General features: G+C 28.7%; 1 protein-coding gene and 1 pseudogene across 1 annotated transcript; both read left to right on the plus strand.

Annotated features, from left to right (window-relative positions):
* The first annotated feature begins 12,621 nt into the window (after positions 1–12,621).
* On the plus strand, positions 12,622–13,247 carry LOC130808605 (glutathione S-transferase T3-like). Its single transcript, XM_057674057.1, has 2 exons — positions 12,622–12,895; positions 13,042–13,247. The coding sequence occupies exons 1-2, from the start codon at positions 12,622–12,624 to the stop codon at positions 13,245–13,247; spliced, it is 480 nt and encodes a 159-aa protein (XP_057530040.1).
* A 631-nt stretch (positions 13,248–13,878) lies between these two features.
* Positions 13,879–15,068, plus strand: LOC130808606 (uncharacterized; annotated as a pseudogene).
* Positions 15,069–18,784: the final 3,716 nt, after the last annotated feature.

Raw genomic sequence — 18,784 nt, forward strand, 5'->3', positions numbered from 1 at the left:
GAATCATCCATGCAATAAGGGCAAGCATATCGGCCTGAAGTACTCTACCCGGAAAACATCGAATAAGCTAGAAAATCATTGATCGTCCACATTAAAGCTGCTCGCAGTTGGAAATTCTCCTTTCTTGACACATCAAATGTACAAATACATTCCTCCCATAGCATATTCAGCTCTTGTATTAGTGGTTGAAGATATAAGTCAATATTGTGCTTTGGATTACTCGGCCCAGGGACAATCACGGTCAAGAACATATACGGCTTCTTCATGCACATCCATGGCGGAAGATTGTATGGTGTGACAATGACAGGCCACGATGAATACTGTTGACTGGAACTTCCAAAGGGGTTAAAACCATCTGTACACAGACCAAGCCGAACGTTTCGAGTCTCCATTGCAAAGTCTGGATGCATGTCGTTAAATATCAACCACGCTTCAGCATCGGACGGATGTATCATCTCTCCATCTTTAGTGCGGTGCTCTGCATGCCACCTCATATGCCTAGCTGTTGCCTCTGAAGCATACAATTTTTGTAATCTGGGGCCCAGGGGGAAATAATGAAATTGTTTCTGCGAAACCTTATCGCCTTTACTGTTTCTTCTCCATATAGAAGTTTTACAAATATAACAGCATGTTGCATTCGCATTATTCCCCCAATATATCATACATCCGTTAGGACAACAATCTATCTTCTCAATGGGTAATCCAAGGGCAGCTATTTGTTTTTTCGTTTCATAGAAGTTGTTTACCATCGTATTCTGTTCTGGTAACACTTCGTTTACAATAGCACAAATATCGTCGTAACACCTCTCAGTGAGACGATGGTCTGTCATCAGGTTTGTAAGTCGACCAATAATAGACATCTTGGTGTGATTTTTACAACCTTTAAATAAAGGACTATTTACAGAATTTAACATTTTAAAGAACTGTCGACACTGAGGGTTTGGATATTCGTCAACGTGTACCGGTGGTTCATTATCTACTGACACTACATCATACTGGGAGGGAAGAAACTGATGATAAGTGTCTGGAAATACATTAGCTACTGCATTATGCACCATCTGTGAGTATGGATTTGGACTGTTTGACGATTGCTCTCCCACTACCGCTACAACATCAGATGTTGTTTCTATCTCTGTATTTTTTCAATATTCCCACTCATAGTAATTTTCAACAAAACTCCTTCTCATTAGATGTTCTCTTATTTCATCTGGTTCCTTATAACCACAATTTTTACACTTTTTACAAGGACATTTAATCTCAGAACTCATGTTTTTTGTACGAGCAAAATCTAAAAACTCTCCCAACCCTCTCATAAATCTTAAACTAAACTTTTCATTTTTTCGTCGGTTGTACATCCAACTTCTTTCTTGCCTAAAATTTATTTTTAACACCTATATATAATATAATAACATAATTATTCAACTGATTAGTAAAGTAAGTTAATGAAAATAACAATATATGATAATAATATAATTATTCTAATAAAAATTATTAAAGCAAATTAATGTCAATAAAAATAAAATATAAAATAATAAAAAATATAAAAAAACTCAAGTAAATAACAAAGGAAATAAAATATGTACTAATTTAATAATAAATTTAAATCAAATTAATGACAATAAAAATTAAATATAAATAATAAAAATATATAAAACAACTCATATAAAAATAAAAAACAAGCTACATAATAGAATAAGAAAATCACTAACCTCTTCTAATTCTTTAGTTTCCGAAATATGCGATGCACAACAATTCTGCGTCTTATTTATACTTAACATGGCGGCAACACGACGATTACAAACCCATCGCCACTTTTGAATTCAAATTCAAAAAGCACGGCGACCAAAGGGCTTCCAACCGTACCATCGCCTTCATTTTAAAAAAAATATAAAACAAAAAATAGCGACGAAATGGCGATTAATGTTGTCGTCGCCAACAGTTAAAATAAAATAAAAAAAATTCCGGTCTTGATGGCGACAACCCTCACTCGTCGCCCAGCATTAAAATAAAAATAAAAAAATACTGTCTTTATTGGCGACGAAATGCCGACCACAGAATCCATCGCCAAATATTAAAATAATAAAAAAAAAAGAAAAAATGCTTTTGGCGACCACTAATCCCGTCGCCAATGTACTTTCTCAGTTGGCGACTAAACCGTCTCTCGCCTTGCCGTCGCCAGGGGCGACCAACTCTTACCCTCGCTATTTTTCCATCGCTAATTCAATAGTTTTTTGTAGTGTATGAGATCTTGTTAGATACGTATTGATGCAAAATTTTTAAATATATAAATTTTGCATTATTTATGATGCGTATTTAGAGGTATTAAAGCTTAACATTTGCTTTGAAAAACGTGTAAAAAGTAAAGTGGATAAACTGAAAAGAACAGAGGGAATATAAAAGTTAATTAATTGGACAATATTGTTTTATAATTAGGTCAAATTAATCAGAAATTATAAAAGTTAAATTATTGGATAATTTTGTTTTATAATTAGATCATATAAATTTTGAATTCTTATTATTTGATTAAACAAATGTCAATTCTGTCTTTGATTTAATTTTGCAAGTATTTCAACCAGAGTTAAAAATTTCAGTCAATTCAATAGCCATTAATCAATTATTTTTTATTATGCATAATTATAAATATTAAGGGTATAAATTAGAGACAAATAAAATGAATTGGAAAAAAGTATTGAATTATTATTTGTTTATAAATGCAATTACAGTAAAGCTTAATTAGGTTGGATCAGTTGGACTGGACATGATAGAAGTATTCCAACCACTGCCAATTTTTGTCCGATTCAGAAAGCGAAGAGTCTTAGCTTAGACACTTAGTCTTATGATGACGCTCCTTTGGATCAAATATCTTACGTTAAAATTAATAAATAAAATTATTGGAAAAATAAAGGTGCGAGATTACATTAATGGTCCCTTCCATGTGTTTATTATTGAACATTAGTAGTCTATTATTTGGATGCTACAGAATAAATAGTTGCTGTCATAATTGACTACATACATTACATAACAATTAGGAAACTAATAGAAGAAGGTAGGTTTTACGTAACCAACAAAAGTAGGTACAATTAAACTTTCATGTACATATAATTATTCTCATGCATGATGCCACACCCTAAAAATGGTATTCCTCCATCCAATGAAATAGTATTAATTTAATTTTGGGTTATTATTAATTTTTTAGTCTAGTAGTGTAATAAATGTGTTAATAATCCTTTGATGTATATAGAAATTGATTAATTATGTCGATAATAACTATGACTTTGTATTTTGGGTTATGATTGATCGACGTTCCTCATATATATCTCCTTGTGGGGATAGCTCTTTCTATTTGGATATAATTGACCGTAATCTTTTGATTTCTGGTTTAAATCTGTATTAATATGAACATAGTAAAAATTGTGTTTTAAAGTTTAAATATTTGTTTATACTAAAATTTTTGAATATATTATGTTTAATTTATACATCACCAGTCATCAAGCATGAAAGACAATCATCAACCTAGCTACCCAAAAGTGGGCAAGTTACAAGTATAACTAATTGTCAAGATTCAGGGTCAAGTTGGATGTGTAAAAGCTTTTATAGTAATTCATAATAATTACTAAGTTGAACTTACATTAATACTGTAATACATTAGGTTGGCATGAAAAGTATCATGCATCATGCATCATGCATGGCATTATTGAGTAATCAATTATTACAAGAGTACATAATTATAGCAAAGTCAATATTAACACGTAATTGCAGGAAATTTTGAGCTTAAAAATAGAACTATATTCTTAGACAATGTTTGGTACAAGCCAAAAAGTATTTTTAAAAGTGAAGTGATAAATAAAGAGTACTGGTGGAATGTCCTTCTTTCGACTCTTCCATTTTAATTTATTTTATGTCCCAATTTTATATTAAGATAAAGAAATTTTAGACTTAAAGGAAAAGTTTTCATACACGTACTCTAAATTCAAAAAATCTAATATGTACGACATATATCAAATTGCAATTATGACGATAAAAAGTTAGAAAATGGAAGCGATGAATTTTGATATTCAGCTTTGTTTAATGATTTTTTGCTTATGAATTCTATTTAAATGGTTATTTCGGCTTACTTTATACAATTTTTTCTTTTTTTGAAAAAAAAAAACTATATTAATTATAGATTAAAATTAAAAAAAAATACATTATTTTCTCATTTGATGATAAACTTTGCAATATATTATTAATCTCGTCAACAAATCAAATCTATTTCCATGAGGGAGAGAGGGCCGGGGGTAGTCAAATTAAAAATGCCTCAAAAGGTGGAACACTTATCTTTTCATAACAATGCTACATAAAGATTAAAGGGTAGTCTAAGTTATTTTAAGTAATTTTGTTAATGCACATATTATATTATATTACTTCTATGTCTAATAAGTTAACGTTGTAGAATTATGTTCTCCCTGTAAAATGTTGCACTATAATTATTGTACATGGATTAATTACCTGCGATCTGTATAAATCATTTTTAAGTCTTTATGGATTGTGGTTTTCAATATTTCTACAAGTTTTATGATTCAAAATTTTGGGTTAGTTTTGAAATCAGTTGGTCTCGAATGGAATGCCATATTGAATTTTGGTTTAAGATTGGTGGGTTTTTGTTAACATCAAGTTGGACTCGATTTTTTTATGGTTAGATGTAAATTTTTATTCAATTAATATTTGGATTTAACTAAATTTTTTATAGCTTAATTTAGTTTGTAAATCTGCTAACTCAATTGGGTCTCAATAAGATTAAATTAAATTCATTTGGTATTGAGTCAACTCAAAATACATAATGGAAATCCAGTTAGATAGCTTCAGGCCATCCCTGCCTTTAGTATATATACATTGAGTAGTTGGATCAGTTTAAGCGCTCGTTTGCATTGAATGTAAATATTTAAAGGTAAACAAAAAGTCAAAGTAAGAAAATAAAGTTAACTACGTAGAAAATTAAAGGAATTTGGTTGTTAGAGTGGTGCAAGAATTTGTTAAAAGGTAATAAAGATGGATAAAATAACAATTATTTCTCTCATATTGGGGTATAAATTTACCCTAAGGAAGGGCGGGGAATAATTTCCTCTAAATAAAGAAAATCATCATCCGTTTTTATTCACTTTTTTTGTTTACTCACATTCTATGACAAGTATTTCAATAACTTCATTTGCACCTCCACTCACCTTTATTTCACTAGTTTGACTTTTTTAACCCCTTTAAATATTTATACTCTATCCAAGCGACCCCTTACGGCCCGTTTGGTTAGTGGTACTAAATGGTGGTGATGGAAATGATTTATAGTGTAAAATTTCATCAAAAATTTCATATCATTCCCATGGTAATGAAACTTTGATTACAAAATTTTTTTTTACAAATTTCCATTACCACCTAATACCATCTTTCCCAATGATAATGCATTGGAATGAATTTTATAAAGACAATGAGATGATTGAAGTTGGACACACATGGCCATTAAGGTAGCCAATAGATTTTTCAACTAAAATTACACTATTTTTTATTTCCATTACCACCGTTTATTACTACCTACCAAACAGGTCGTTAATGCTTATTTAGTTCCTACTTTCGCAAATTTTCTTTTTAGTCTATCTTAAAGAATTTGCTTCAATTTTATTTATAGTTATGATCCAAACTGATTTTTTGATTCTTAATCACACATCCATCTTTTCGTTTTATCTCATTTATTCTCTTTTTCCATATTGTAAACATTTTGTCCTACCCCTTAAAAAATAGTTGTGTTTTTTGCAATTTTTACGGGGCAGATGGAATATTTACTATTTTGGGTTCGTCTGGAATTTCTTTATTAATTTGGGGAGAGAAAAATATTGAAGAAATAATACAGGAAACTTAGCAAGGGAGAAAATAATTATTTGGAGTAAATGTCACAAAGTTTGGCATTTATTTGGTGAAAATAATGTAACTCAAGTTTTGAAAATTTTCCAACAAACTAGACAAGAAAAGCTGCAAACATACAAAATTGAAGTTATCTTCAATAGCTATTCGAATTGATATCTTTTTTCTGAAAATATTTACTTTATGGGGGTTTAAGGTAAACATTACCCTCTATTTTAGAGTAATAGAGTACACCTTGTAAAAAGTTATCTCATTAAGGGCAAACAAAATACCTAAAATTAATGCCCCGTAATATATTATCCTTAAGTACCTAAAATCCAGACGAGACCTTAAAATGTAGTTTTCTAACATAACTACTTATTTTGTATATATCTTAGTATATGTTTAGTTAATAATATTAATGCGGTTTTGAATAAATTGCATATAATGGAGACATTTAGTCTTGCACTCACCTAATTATTGAGGCATTTCTTGTAGTGTACGTGTGGTGTTTAGACTTTAGATATACTATCTACTGTAATAATACGGTTGATATTAGGAGTGGCAGCTTTAAACCTACACATAATACATTAAGTCACAAATGTTGCGTAATAAACTAAGCAAAAAATGTTACTTCATAAAGCTAAACAACCACATGAAATAGTCAATTATGGTTTTTTTTTATTAAAAACATAAAATGCATTAAACATTACCTAATTGCTTTATATTCACCTCGTTTCGGTTATTATATTGCTATTATTTATTTTAAATTATGCAAATCGTAGTATCTTTTTAAAACTTTTGTCCTCACTTAAAGCTTTGATCTTTCCACTTTTGTTTTACTTATTGAACTTATATTAATAAGCTATATAAATCATTTATGGCTTTGATTTTCATTCTTGTAATTTATTATGATTTGACTAATTTTAATTGTATGTATAGGATCATATTTATTTTTAGAAATTTTAAATATATATAATTGATTTAAAGTGAATTCAACATAATTATTAAAGTGAATAAGGAAGTCAATTAAGAAAAAATAAATAATATAACGACTGAATATCACTTTTAAAATTATAATATTAGCAAGTTACTTGTTTGTCCTTTATATTTGATATACGCACTATAATAAATTTAACTTTTCGCGTCATTGATTTTAATGGCATTAAAAAAATGTCATTGATTTATATTTTTAGTTTAATAATTGTTGGTTTTTATTTTAAGTTTCATTATAAAGTGATTTACTGATACTTTACTTGGGCAATAGTGGCATATGTAATTGTTACTATAGTCTATAGTTGCATTTATGAGAAATATCTTCAGATCCTATGTCAGCTAAATCCACTATATATATCATTAGAAATTTGAGGCAATGACATTTAAATTAAATGTCAGCTAAATATATCCCACTTAAAGCAAATTTTGTTGTAGTGATGTGACACAATTTGAAGTTAATCAGTTTTAAATATTATAAAACCTTAGTTCCTTTTTGTTTTTCCGCTTTACTTTTTGCACATATTTCAAAGCAAATTTTAACCTTTAATATCTCCAAGTACACATCATAAAAAATTGTAAAAAATATATTAAAATTCTTTGCATCAAAACGAATCTAATAAGATCCCACATGAATATATTTGTCTTTAATATATACCTCAAAAATCAAATTTAAATTTTTTCTTTTAAAGTAAAAAACTTAAAATGAATAAAAAAAATGAAGGATATATAACAAAATTAAATTAACAGAGGGAGTAATTGTTCTCTTCATCTTAATTTCACCAAAATCAAATTATTTTTGTTGATTTACACGTAATTTTATTTTTATTTTGTTTATTTTTCTTCTTTGCACTATACATATTCCATCATTAAATTGGATTTATTTTGTACTAAATTAAACTTGATCTTGTTAATTAGATTTTTTGATTGTATATTAATTTTATTATTTGGTGAAAATAAAAAACATTAAATCGAATTGACCTCAAAATAATTAGGTTAAGAAGATTTAATGATTGAGGGAAGTGTGAATAAATGAAGAGTAAGACGAAGACAATTGATTATATAGAAAGTTTGGGACCCACATCTTTGGGACTAACATGTAAAGTGGTTTCGCTTGGAATATAATGATTAATGTGGCGCTTTGTGACAACTTGCTCATAAGTGGGCTTGTCTTTTTTTAATGTCATTTTAAACACGTACAAGCTATACGATTGGGTAGTAATTAATAATTAATTATCCTATTTTAAGAATAGAAAATACTAATTAATTACAATAATTTGTAAATCACCATAAAAAAAAAATATTAGTAATAAAATAAGTGAGTGAAACACAAAAAAATAACTTATAATTTAAAAAATATCATTCTATTAAATCTTCCCATATGAATATAATTTATCAAATTGGCAAAATAACAGTTATTAACCTAAAATTGCTCATTTCAAAGAACAAATTTCTATTATGGGTTAAGTCACCCTTGTTCTGGAAATTGCAGGATTTTTCAAAGCAATAGCGAGAAATAATGTGGAAAGTTTGATAAGGAAAAAGAAGAACATTGATTGAAAGAAGGCGTAGTTGTCATAAACAATAGTATACAACTAAACAAAAGACAATTAACTCAAATCCTTTTATGAAAAAAAACTGTAAAATAGTATTTGCTCTAAATGAAAAAATAATAATATTTGAAATAAGAGATCGAATATATTATAACTTTTATTACTTTAGCAAATTATATTTTTGGTTTTGAATCTAAAATACGAAAGTAAAAAATATCGAAAAATAAAGCCCATTTATTATTTAATTTTTTTTTAAATTAAAGGCCTAAAATAGAAAACTAGAAAAAATTATTTTTACTATTTAATTGTTAGTTTTCAAAATCATTATATTCTCAATAAATATAACTAATTTTTTATTTATTAATGAACATATATTATATAACTTTGATGAATCATAGCAATATCAAACAAGTCTTTACTGATTCACTTTTACCTTCATTTGTAGGTTGTAGCTATAAATAAAAAAGAGCTATTTTTCTGTTCTAGAATAACCCATGATCACCACCTATATATAATCTGATGTAATAGAGAGTTGTTTGAGATTGTAGAATTAAATTGATAACGTTGATCTTCATTCCCTGCATATGTTGTCACGTGTGTTTGAATATATTCCTAATGATAAGTTATTTCCTTCATAATTTCTCTGTTGCTAACGTTTTATTTTTTCATTTTTTCATGCAGTTTAATATATTAATTTAATATTTAATATTTTTAATTAAGTATAATTAAAAATTATAAATATTTGATATTAATAATCTTTGCAATGAGACGAATTAAAATAAATTTCATTTAACTATGTTTTAACTTATAGATTAAAAACTAATTACAAATTAAAAGTGATGAATAAATAGTACCATTATTCTAATGTTAGAAGTAATTTAAAATAGAAGAAACATTTGAGTTTGATCTAACCATTTTTATATCGATTGATTTTGTTATTAAAAAATATTTTAGGGTAATCCTGTAATTATGATAGTCTTTTTGAAAGATAATTTTGTGGATACAAAAACGAGGCAATTGCGACAAATAATCCGTTCGGCCTCGGATATAATGAAAACTTTGAATGGTCAACTATCTACGGGATTGCTTCCAAGTCAAGTGAGGAATGCCTTACTACTTGTCCCTTTTATATTTATAATCACATAATTCTTCTAATATAATGTTTCCACGTTCATAGCAAACAAATGCCCCACTGAAAATACTTCCTAGACATTTAATTTATTATTTTAATTTGTGTTAAAATATAAATTAAATATTTAGTAATTATTAAGTTATCACAAAATATAAATATATTGATAGCTCGAATCATTTCAAAATCATTTTAATCAAAAAAAATAAACGTATTAGAATTTATTTAAAATATTGTAATTGCATTTTAATCATTTTAAAATCAACCATTTAGATTTTATATCCAAATAATGAAGTTCAATCTATATGGTTATAATGATTTGCTTTGAAAGCTAATCACACTAATATTATTCACTTTTATTGGCACTGATCTAAAACTCAAATTTTAATATAGATAAGAAAAGATGAAAATATATAATTTTTGTAGATGGTGAGAATTGAATTTGTATCAATAACCTTCATGCACAAGATCAAAATTAATACAATAATTTTCAAAATTGTCCATTCTTTAGTACAAATACTTATTTAAGACAGTCTTATTATAAGACGGTTTTGAATTAGGGTGAATAATCCAGCTAAATTAATTAAAATACTACTCTGTCCTCTTTGATTTGCATTAAGGAGAAATTAAGTTATTTTTAAGAAAGTGGTAATAAATAAATAAAAAATAAATAGTGTGAATAGAATTAAAAGAGAGTAAAAATGTATGGAGGAGATTGAAAGAAAATAGTGAGTCATTTTCAAAAATAAAAATAATACAAATTAAGTAGAACGGACTAAAATGAAAAATAATGCAATTTCTATGAGACGGAGAAAGTATTTATTATCATAAATATTAAGATAGTCATTTTTAAAATTCTAACAGCTGTGTATCAGTGTATGGATAGTGCACTTGTTTAATTCTTGAAATTAACACAAACCCAACATGATGGGTTTGTGAAAATTTGAATATAATAATATGTTTTAATAACTTAATTTCAAAAATAAGCTTCGTGAAAACTTAATTTCCAAAATAAGCGTTCGTACATCCAAACCTAGCCTTGGAGTAAGTCACTGTTACTAACAGCGACTTTAAAAAAAAAAAAAATTTTTTCAAGTCGCTGTTAGTAACAGCGACTTAATGAATTTTAAGTTTCCAGTTCTCAATTACTTCCTCATTCCAACCTACGAGATTAAGGAGTTGATCAGTTAACCTTAAAGTCGCTGTTACTAACAGCGACTTAAGGAGTTGACTGGTCAACTCCCTAAGTCGCTGTTAGTAACAGCGACTTATGACTTTTAATTTTTTTTTTTTAATCTTTCACTGTTAGTAACAGCGACTTACTCCAAGGCTAGGTTTGGATGTACGGACACTTATTTTGGAAATTAAGTTTTCACAAAGCTTATTTTTGGAATTAAGTTGTGAAATAATCTTATTTTAATCAAATTTTCATGGGTTTGTCCAGTTGCGAACAGCAATTGAGAAAAGCCCAAACCCAATGGCGGCATCAGCAAGCCCAAGTTTTAATTTATAAAAGCCCAAAATTTTAATAAATTTCATACCTCAACCACCAATTTGCAAGAATGATAAAACATTATCCAATAAGTCTTATATGAGACCGACTTATCATGAGACGAGTCCATATACAATTGGTTTATTTCTTTTAGTGATCACTTTGAAATAGTAAATCTACATTAAACTAACTTAGTATAAATAGTCTCACCGTGAGACTGTTTTTTTTTAAGAATTTGTAAACATGTTATTGTTTTGTCTCAAAGGGAATACGCTCAATTTATTTCAGGTTTCGGCTTTCGAGTCATTTGTTACCCGGATTTGGCACCTTATATCTAACATGGATATCTATATGAGTGTCCAGCTAAGCAAAACTAAAAGTATATCATTTTTATTAAAATAAAATATCTAGTCTTGTAGTGAGTGTTAAACATTCGATAACACTGATATTTTGCATAGGAAAATAAATCATCATCATTATATCCATATAAAAATTTATGATTTGCATTAATAACTTTTATTATTTATGTTTTATTGAAATATATCTCTTAAATTGTTTAAGAGAGATAGTTGAGAACAAACTCCTAATCTTAGGAGAGTTAGAGGTCATATGACTAAATAAAGGTAAAAAGCCTATTAATAGTGACCTAAAATAAAGTTAGTCATGAAAAATATTGAAGAATTTGGTCATTATATGACCTGATCTCTCAAACGGTCATCTAATTCTTTTTTCAAAAAATTACGCCACGTATCGCACAGGGATTGGATGATGAAAAAAAGAAGGCTGCCTCCCTGACACGCCTACTGCGCCCCTTCCACCTGCCGACTTCTGATTGGCTGCCAAAATAGTCGTTTATTGTAATTAACGGCTATTTTCGTATTTATTTTATAAAAAAAAAAATTGTACCAACGGTCATCCTTTTTATATTTACATATTTTCTTCTTATTTTGCTACTTTTTTTTTGTTAAAAAATACCAAAATAATCATTTTAAAAATCCCCAAAAAAAATATGGATTCAAATAACCCAAATTATGGAAGAAATCCTTGTAAAAAAAAAAGAAAAAAATCTTCTAACAATCAAAGTGCTCAAATTCAGCATCAAAATCCTCAATTTTTTTCAAAATACTCCAAATTCTTCTTACTATATTCCTCAAAATATCCCAAATTCATCTTATTATGTTCCTCAAAATACTCAAAATTCTCAAACTATGTTTCACCACCATCATCAATCTCACAATTTTAATTCTAATATTGATAACTATTCAACTCTGATAATGGGTGAAAGTTTAGACGAAAATGAGATGGAGTACGATGATGATGATGATGATGATGATGATGATAATGATGAGAATAAAGGAAATGATCAAGATGATCAATATGGTGAAGATGGAGGAAATTCTGTTCATCATGTTGATGCTGGTCTTTACACCCATCCATCATTTCAAGATCTACTTTCACAATTTGGTTTACCACTGAGCTTCACTCAATTGATTCAACCATCTCAACAGCTTCCTAATGATAAAGCCCCTATACCTTCAAAGAAAAGTTGAGATTTGATTGAAAATATTGCTCTCATATGTTCAGTCATGAACACAAGTACAAATTCAATTGTGAGCACCAACCAAAAGATAAGAGTGAGGTGGCAAAAAGTTAAGGAAGCTTATGAAGCAGCGAGGATGGAACGATCTTATCTAATCCCACGAAGAACCCCTGATATGCTTAAATGTCATTGGGGTAGAGTTGCTCCAACATGTTTGAAGTGGTCTGGAAGTTATGACGAGGCTCTTAAGAGGAAGAAGAGTGGCACGAGAGACGAAGATGTGCTTAAAGTAGTCCATTTAATCCATCAAAGAAAACACGGTAACTTTAACTTGATTGAGCAATGAAAAATTTGAGGAAAGTATAACAAGTGGAAGCAGGTGATAAAAAGTAATAAAAAAAACGATTTGATCAACAACCAACTGGTTGTGTTAGTAGTGAAAGTAGTGGAAAAAGATCAAGGTTAGAAAAAGATTCTGAAACACCATCAAGTGAATCTCAAGGAGGATCATCTACTCGCCCTGAGGGTGTGAAGAAGGCTAAGGCTCGCATGACTGGGAAAATGGTTATAGATCAATCAATTCAAACTTTGAGTGCATTTGGAGAGAATCCTCGACTTAATTCAGAAATAATGAAGGAGAAGACAGAAGTTCAAAAACAAAAAGAAGCCTGAAAACAAAAACAACTTAAAATAGAAGAATATCGAACGAATTGGGATATCTATCAAACATTAAGCAAAAAGCAAACTCTTCAGCCATGGGAAAATGATATGATGGTTCAACTTGGACATTACTTTCAGAATTACAATCGTTAGTAGATGGTTTAATTATGTAATGTCTTGATTATGTTTTAATTATATATTGTTTTTAATGATGGTTTAATTATGTAATGTTTTAAAATGATGTTTTAATTATGTAATGTTTTAAAAGGATGTTTTAATCATGTAAGGTTTTCATGCATTAGTTCTTATCTTTCCATCACCTTTTGGCAAGCATTAGTTCTTTTCTTTCCATCACCTTTTGGCATGCATTAGTCTTTTCATTTCGATCACCTTTTGGTGCATTAGTTTTTTCCTTTCCATCACCTTTTGGCATGCATAATATTATATATATGCACATCCACATTCAATTCGATGTATAACTTCAAAATGAGTCTTTATAAATTCAATTTTTCCTCATCCACTTCAAGTTCTTCATCTTCTGATGAAGAGAATGAACTAATAGATAATATGATTGATTATGCCTTTCAATACGCTATTCCTTCTATTCTTTCAACACTACAACCAAGGGTGAGTACAAAAAAAAATGTCGAATTCAGAGAGACCATTCAAAAGGTCATTCCCAACTATTTAATGACTATTTTGCTGAAAATCCTATATATTCTTCTAGATTGTTTCGACATAGGTTTAGGATGAGGAAACATGTATTTTTACGGATAATGGAAGCTGTCTCCAACAACGATCCATGGTTCACTACCAACATTGATGCAAATAGTAAAAAAGGTCTAAGTGCTTTACAAAAGTGTACTGCAGCTCTTCGTATGTTAGCATACGGGGTGGCTGCTGATCAAGTTGATGAGTACCTCCGAATTAGCGAAAGCACAACATGAAAAGCACTCACTCATTTCACAAAGGGAATAATCAACCAATTTGGGCAACATTATTTGAGAAAACAGACACCACAAGATTTGACGAGATTATTGGCCTTTAGTGAAGAACGAGGATTTCCTGGCATGATTGGTAGTGTTGAATGCATGCATTGGGAGTGGAAGAATTGCCCAGCAGCATGGAAAGGGAAATATCAAGGCCGAGCTGGTGTTGCAACATTAATTCTTAAAGCAGTCACTGATCATGACTTATGGATATGGCATGCCTTTTTTGGGATGCCAGGTTCATATAATGATCTCAACGTGCTATATCGATCACCTCTTTTAGTTGATTCGTTTGAAGGAAGGGCACCACCTGTCAATTTCACGGTGAATGAAAATCAATACGGTATGGCTTACTATCTCACTGATGGCATTTATCCTAAATGGGCTACTTTTATTCAGTCTATTACGTACTGAACCACAAACACCAAAAGCAAGGTTATTTGTTCAACATCGAGAAGCAGCAAGAAAGGATGTGGAGCGAGCATTTGGGGTGTTACAAGCTCGATTTGCAATAATTAGAAAGCCCTCCCTTGCTTGGGATGAAGAACGACTCTTTGATATAATTACTTCTTGTATAATTATGCATAATATGATAGTAGAAGATGAAAGAGATACATATACACACAATGCTGATGGTAGAGAGTTCATGGGAGATCGCCCACAAGATCAATCGGAAGGTACAAGTGGATTAAATGATGAGTTTGAGTATTACACAGATAGAATTGTTGATATCAACCGATACTTGGCAAATAGGGATGCTGTTGAAGATCGACAAACACATTTATCCTTAAAAGATGACTTGGTTGAAAATATCCGGCAAAAGTTTGGAAGGAACCGCAATTAATGTATCATTTAAAATTTAATTTTTTTAATTTTTGTATTTATTTTATGTATGCGCATTGTAATCTTTATTTGAATTTAACGAATTTTCCTTAATTATTATTAATGTCTACATTTATATTTATTAAAAAATATTAGTTTTATTAAAAGAATAATTTTATAATTAATAAAAAAGTATATCTATTTTAATCAAATAAAAAATTATATTAACTTTGTACATAAAAATATTATTATAAAAAATAAAGATAAATGTCAGATGAACTAAGGGAGAAAAATTATGGTGGGGTAGAAAAAAAGTAAGAAAGAGAGGATGACGACCTTTTAAAAGAGATCATTATTAATAAAATTAGGTTGAAAGATGAATTTTTAGAAGAGAGAAATAGTGGGATGACCTTTTTATTAGATCACCATAAATGATGCTCTTAAGGCTCTTTTATGACCCAAAGTGAATAATTTTGTGACTAAGAATTTTAGAATAAAAATTCTTTGATATTCTTTCTTACTGTTATTAGAGTTGACGGGGAAGCTCATCTGTGAGGGTTTGTTGGGGAACAGCACACATGTAATTCGACATTGAAATTAGAGGATGATTGACTAATATATAAATTTAGTAGATCATTTTTCCTACTACCAATTGATTTTAATATAAAAGATGTGCGTGCAGTTATGCATATTGTATAGAATCTCAATAATAAATTTATGACTTTAAACTAAAATTTTTGTTAATAGGTATCTTGCATAAATCTTATTTTCATCGATGTAAATAGGTATAGATTTGAAATCTTGGTGATCTCTACTATTTATCTAAAGAAAAAGGAGACGTTTTTAAATTAAGTTTGCCCAAGAAAAAAATCAAAAAGAGGGCATACGAAGAACACAAATTCTTGTGAGAGTTGGTCTTTTTGAGAGAACAAATCTAATTGGACCAACCCATTATATATGTTTTAAAATATTGTAAATAGGTATTAAAAATGATGTAGGTAGACATTTAAGATATTAAAAGTAGACATTAAGCATAAAATAAGTAAACATTAAGGATAATATAAGTAGATATTAATCTTTAATAGGCTGACTTAAAATACATCTCTCAAAAAAATGGTATCTCAAGAGACTAGCTGATCGAAGAATTATGCCTGCTTAAGTTTAGGTGTTCAGAATTTTAACGGGCCTGTTTTACAAGTCTGTTGAACAAACTCCAGAGTTACGGGCCCAACGTCAACTTGTCCCCCTTTTGAACATGGCGGACAAACAACACAAATACTCGCTCTGGCTTAAATAATTTAAGTATTGAATTAAAATATCTATAATATACTTATTTTTAATTATTTAATATTTAACACACTATTTTAAACAGTAAAATTGATACTTCGAATAATAAAACATTAATTTTTTGAATTTGGGTTCCTTGTATGGACATTGTCTCATCGTGAGACGATCTCATACAAGAAAAGTTGTTGAAACTTGAAACAACACTTCATAATGAATACACGAATTCTAAATTAGAATGATCTCATTGTAAAACATTCTATATTAGGCTAAATAATTCATCTAATTAGTTGAAAAATTAGTTTAAAATGTTCATTTTCGTACTTAATATACACATTAGTGGTTTAATATTAAGGTGGTCATTTTCGATGTCAACGCTTATTTTAGTTATTTTAAAGAGTCATTTTGAAAGTAGAAAATACTCACTTTAGTTATTTAACATTCCTTTTTTGAATACAAAGTGACTATTTTAACAACACAAGTGTGATTTTAACATCTAAACTTTATAACTTGTAATAGTTTTACAACTAAAAAGACTATTTTACCTACAAATGTGAAATTTTAAAGGCTTGAAATTATTATGACAATTTACGATCCAAAAACTATTTTATGAATTTAATTGTCGTGAATATATTATATATAATTTACACATAAATTAGCTGAAGAAAACCGAGCATACATTTGCATTGGGATTTTGGTACATAAATGTTAGGTTGGATGTACTTTGGTTCATAAAAGTTAGATAATTATTAAAATAGTAATGGGAAACAAATCTTTAGCCGCAATTTTTGAATGCCATCACTTATGGCCAATGGGGTACGTATATACTTTTTATCATAAGTAATCGGTACTCCTACATTCCTATTAAACATAGGTATTCTCTATTATGTAATTGTACAATGACATGAACAAAGACATACGAGTATTGTTTACTATATTTCATTAAAATGTCCATTTTATTATTTAAAATAAAGGTATTATGGATATTTAGACAAAAAAAAACTAAGAATAAAAAAGTATTTTCTCTGTTGTTTTATCCAACTTTTTAAAATAAGTTTCAGATTTATATATTCTACTTAAAACCTTTTCTATCTAAATAACATTTATTGAACAAAAACAATTCATATAATTTCGTCAAACTAAAATTGTTTTTATGTTGTCATTATAATAATACCTCAACTGACTGTAATTTAATAATAAGAACTAATCCCATTTAATTTATTATTAATAGAATAATAACTCCATCAACTACTTAATCAACATATAATAATTCCACTAAAATTATTAATAAAATGATAACTTCGCTAAAAACTTAATTAATAAACAATGTATCAATAACAAGTAGTATAATAACAGCCTTGTTGGCTAATTATTTAAGTGTAATAAATAATATTTTCTACAGATTTTTAATTTTTAAATTTTGTTTTTCATAATTTTTATTATACAAAGGAAAAAAAAGATATTCAAGATAGAATGCAAAACAAAAATAAATTTCTTTTATTTCCAATAAATAAAATAGTACTTAATTGATATATGTTAGCCATCAATATATCAAAGTCCTAAATAATTGCTCATTGCTAGTAGGTTTGGTGGTTGCATTCTTGCATACTTTTATTAAGGTAGTCAAAGGTTTTACTTGCTTAGACCATGCGTCATGGAAGTTTGTAATGCAAGTGCCGTATCCTAAGGCTCTAATATAGCTGTGTTTTATATGGTCCTTCCTTAAAAATATGAATTGTACTACAAAGTCTACATTCATTTAATAGGAAAGCTACCATGAAACACAAGTTTTAGGAGACTATTCAACATGCTCGTATACTCATCTTCATACGTCATGATAACCGCCTTCTATATATTTTAGATTGAGACTTCTATAGTTGAAGTGATACAAGCCTACAAGGTTCCCAATGCTTTAATGTAGACTAATTTTCGATTACAAATTTTACAGACATAACACTTTTATTATAGAAAGTGAATTAAATTAGGAATAAAATACAGTTATATTAAAATATGATATATATACGACCGAAAATCAAATTTTAACTATAATACTCCGTTATAAATCCTTTATACGCCTTAAAAACATCAATATGTAACGATTATAAACTTGTATTTTACAATATCCCAAGTCCTTCAATTTGAAACAAACAATGCATCTAAATTGTTATAAATAATGAAATACTCCTATGTAACTATAAATAATATGAATATCAATTATCAACCAAATATTTATTATATTAATAAATAGAAGTAGTTTATAATCTAAATGACATCCTGTCAAAGTCTTAAATAATCTCAATCATTACCAAACTTATGCATCTCATTGTAAATAATTAGTTTGTTGATTTAGGCATTTGGAGGATTAGAAAAATGAGTGTCAACAGAGGTTTAATTTGCTGTTATTAGTCAAACCAACCTTAACACTAGAAAATGGCAAAGAACACAAGAAATAAG

Source organism: Amaranthus tricolor, chromosome 3 (genome assembly GCF_026212465.1).
Source record: "Amaranthus tricolor cultivar Red isolate AtriRed21 chromosome 3, ASM2621246v1, whole genome shotgun sequence".
In the NCBI taxonomy this organism is placed as follows: Eukaryota; Viridiplantae; Streptophyta; class Magnoliopsida; order Caryophyllales; family Amaranthaceae; genus Amaranthus; species Amaranthus tricolor.

What these genes read in the sequence shown, in the direction of transcription:
- LOC130808605 (XM_057674057.1), top strand. Translation starts at nt 12,622, where the DNA reads ATGAACACAAGTACAAATTCAATTGTGAGCACCAACCAAAAGATAAGA. An exon ending in AATCCATCAAAGAAAACACG is followed by an intron (nt 12,896 to 13,041) that starts GTAACTTTAACT and finishes GATCAAGGTTAG; the next exon opens with AAAAAGATTCTGAAACACCA.